Source organism: Tupaia chinensis, unplaced genomic scaffold (genome assembly GCF_000334495.1).
Source record: "Tupaia chinensis unplaced genomic scaffold, TupChi_1.0 Scaffold144472_1, whole genome shotgun sequence".
Taxonomy (NCBI): domain Eukaryota; kingdom Metazoa; phylum Chordata; class Mammalia; order Scandentia; family Tupaiidae; genus Tupaia; species Tupaia belangeri.
The window spans coordinates 592,869-594,799 of record NW_006204331.1 but is presented as its reverse complement, the minus strand read 5'-3'; the positions used below and the strand labels follow the sequence as shown (position 1 = coordinate 594,799).

Genomic DNA, 1,931 nt, shown 5'->3' with positions numbered 1-1,931 from the left:
CCGGGGGGCGAGGGCCCGGTCTGGCCGGGTGTGGTGGTGACGAGGCCTGCCGTCTGCAGGAGCTGGTCACCGCCTGGTACATCGGCTTCCTCTGCCTCATCCTGGCCTCGTTCCTGGTGTACTTGGCAGAAAAGGGGGAGAACGACCACTTTGACACCTACGCAGACGCGCTCTGGTGGGGCCTGGTGAGTCCGTCCCTGGGGTCACTGTCTCTTCCCAAGGACACTCACCCCATCCTTGCTTTCTCCCACCACCACTGTCCCCAGGGCTTCCCAGCCAGTCTGAGCTGTCAGCCCATCTCTCTGAGGCCACCTGCTGCCCACCTGCAGCCATGATGGCCTGTGGGTCATGGGAAGATGCCCAGTGGGTGCTGGGCGGGGAGCCTGCCCCGGGCCAGCTGGTCACTTTCCTTCTCCCCGCTAACCACAGCCATCATGCCCAGTTCATCTTGGGTTCGGGGGAGGCCTGACCCAGGGGATCCCCGATCCAGGGCCTAACCCCATGATGTATTGAGGTGGGTAGGGGGGCCACAGGAGGACACAGGCTTACCGTGTGGAGCAGGGGAAGCAGGGTAGAGGGGTGGGCTCTGTCCTGCGGCTGTCCCTGGCCTGCTCCCTGCCTCACCCCTGCCCCTGCCCACGAAGTGAGGGATGAGAGAGTTGGAGACAGGGAGATTGGGCTCTGCAGCCAGGGGATGGCAGGGCCTGAGGCTCTGTGGCCCCATGCCCGACTTCACCTGGACAGGCCACACCTGGCTCCTAAGAGACATCTTGAGTGTGACCTCCAAGGCCCCCAAGGCACCAGGAGCAACACCCTCCCCGCTGCACCTCTCTCTGGGGTCTGCCCCTACCTGTCCTACCTGTCCCTCTGCTCCTGGGGGGTTTACCACCTGGCCAGGCCCTCTGTGGACAGAGGCCCTGCCCCGCCCCTGGCCGCAATGCCTCCATGCACACACTACCCTCTGCTGGCTCCTGTGAGGCTGTCCCTTCTCGGAGACCTTTGCCGTCCCAGGTTGGCTGGGGGCTGTGCCCAGCTCGGTCCCTCTGGGGCACAAACCACACCCTCGTTTGCTGCGCCCTCGTGGATAAGGGGGCTGGGCACCTTGGAACGATGGACTCTGATATGTGAAGCGAGCAGATACTGGGGCCTGGGGTTGGTGGAGGGTGGGTGCAGCTCACTCCAGCCCTGGCTTCACTGGGTCCCTGTGGGCGGCATGAGAGGGCCCCCAAATAGCCCAGTGACCGGAGACCTGCCTGCAGATCACGCTGACTACCATCGGCTACGGTGACAAGTACCCCCAGACCTGGAACGGGAGGCTCCTGGCAGCTACCTTCACCCTCATTGGCGTCTCCTTCTTTGCCCTTCCTGCGGTAGGTCCCGCCTCCCCTTCCTGCCTCTGGGTGGAGGTGGCAGCACAGCTGCAGGGGGGCCCCTGGTCTTCAGGGCGAGCCCAGCCTCTGCATCGCACTGGCCCACATCCATGCCCGAGCCCTGTTCCCGCCTGGGCCCCTGGTCACTGGTAGCTCCCTGGTCCTGATGGGCCGGGACTGGGCCCTTGTGTCGGGATGAGTGGTGCCCGTGACTTGCCATGGACAGGCCTTGGGCAGGGAGTGAACTCAGGCAGAGGGCAGGAGGACCCTGCTGTCCCTGCTCTGAGGCAGGGCAGGCTGAGGGTGGCCAGTATGGGCCCAGGGCTCAAGGAGCCGGTCTCCCAGTGACCCCTTCAGATGTTCTTGTAGACCCCTTCTGGTGGACAGGCCGGAGGGGTGGGGGACACTACTTTGACTTCAGTGTGGGCATGGCCCTCCTGCAAGCAAGAAGTGACAACCCGTGTCTCCAGGTGGGGCGTGGGGGGAGGGGGTAAAAGTCTCAGAATGTCACGGCTCAGACACAGCGGGGCTCACACCCTCACGGCGGGGCTCGCACCCTCA

General features: G+C 64.8%; 1 protein-coding gene across 1 annotated transcript in view; it reads left to right on the top strand.

The window, feature by feature from the left end:
* KCNQ2 (potassium voltage-gated channel subfamily Q member 2) overlaps nt 1–1,931 on the top strand; it is a gene marked incomplete at its 5' end in the record, with an annotated part of 52,517 nt that overhangs the window by 18,894 nt on the left and 31,692 nt on the right. The window contains 2 exon segments of the mRNA XM_027767722.1: nt 60–185; nt 1,260–1,370. Of these exon segments, the coding sequence (XP_027623523.1) occupies nt 60–185; nt 1,260–1,370 (237 nt within the window).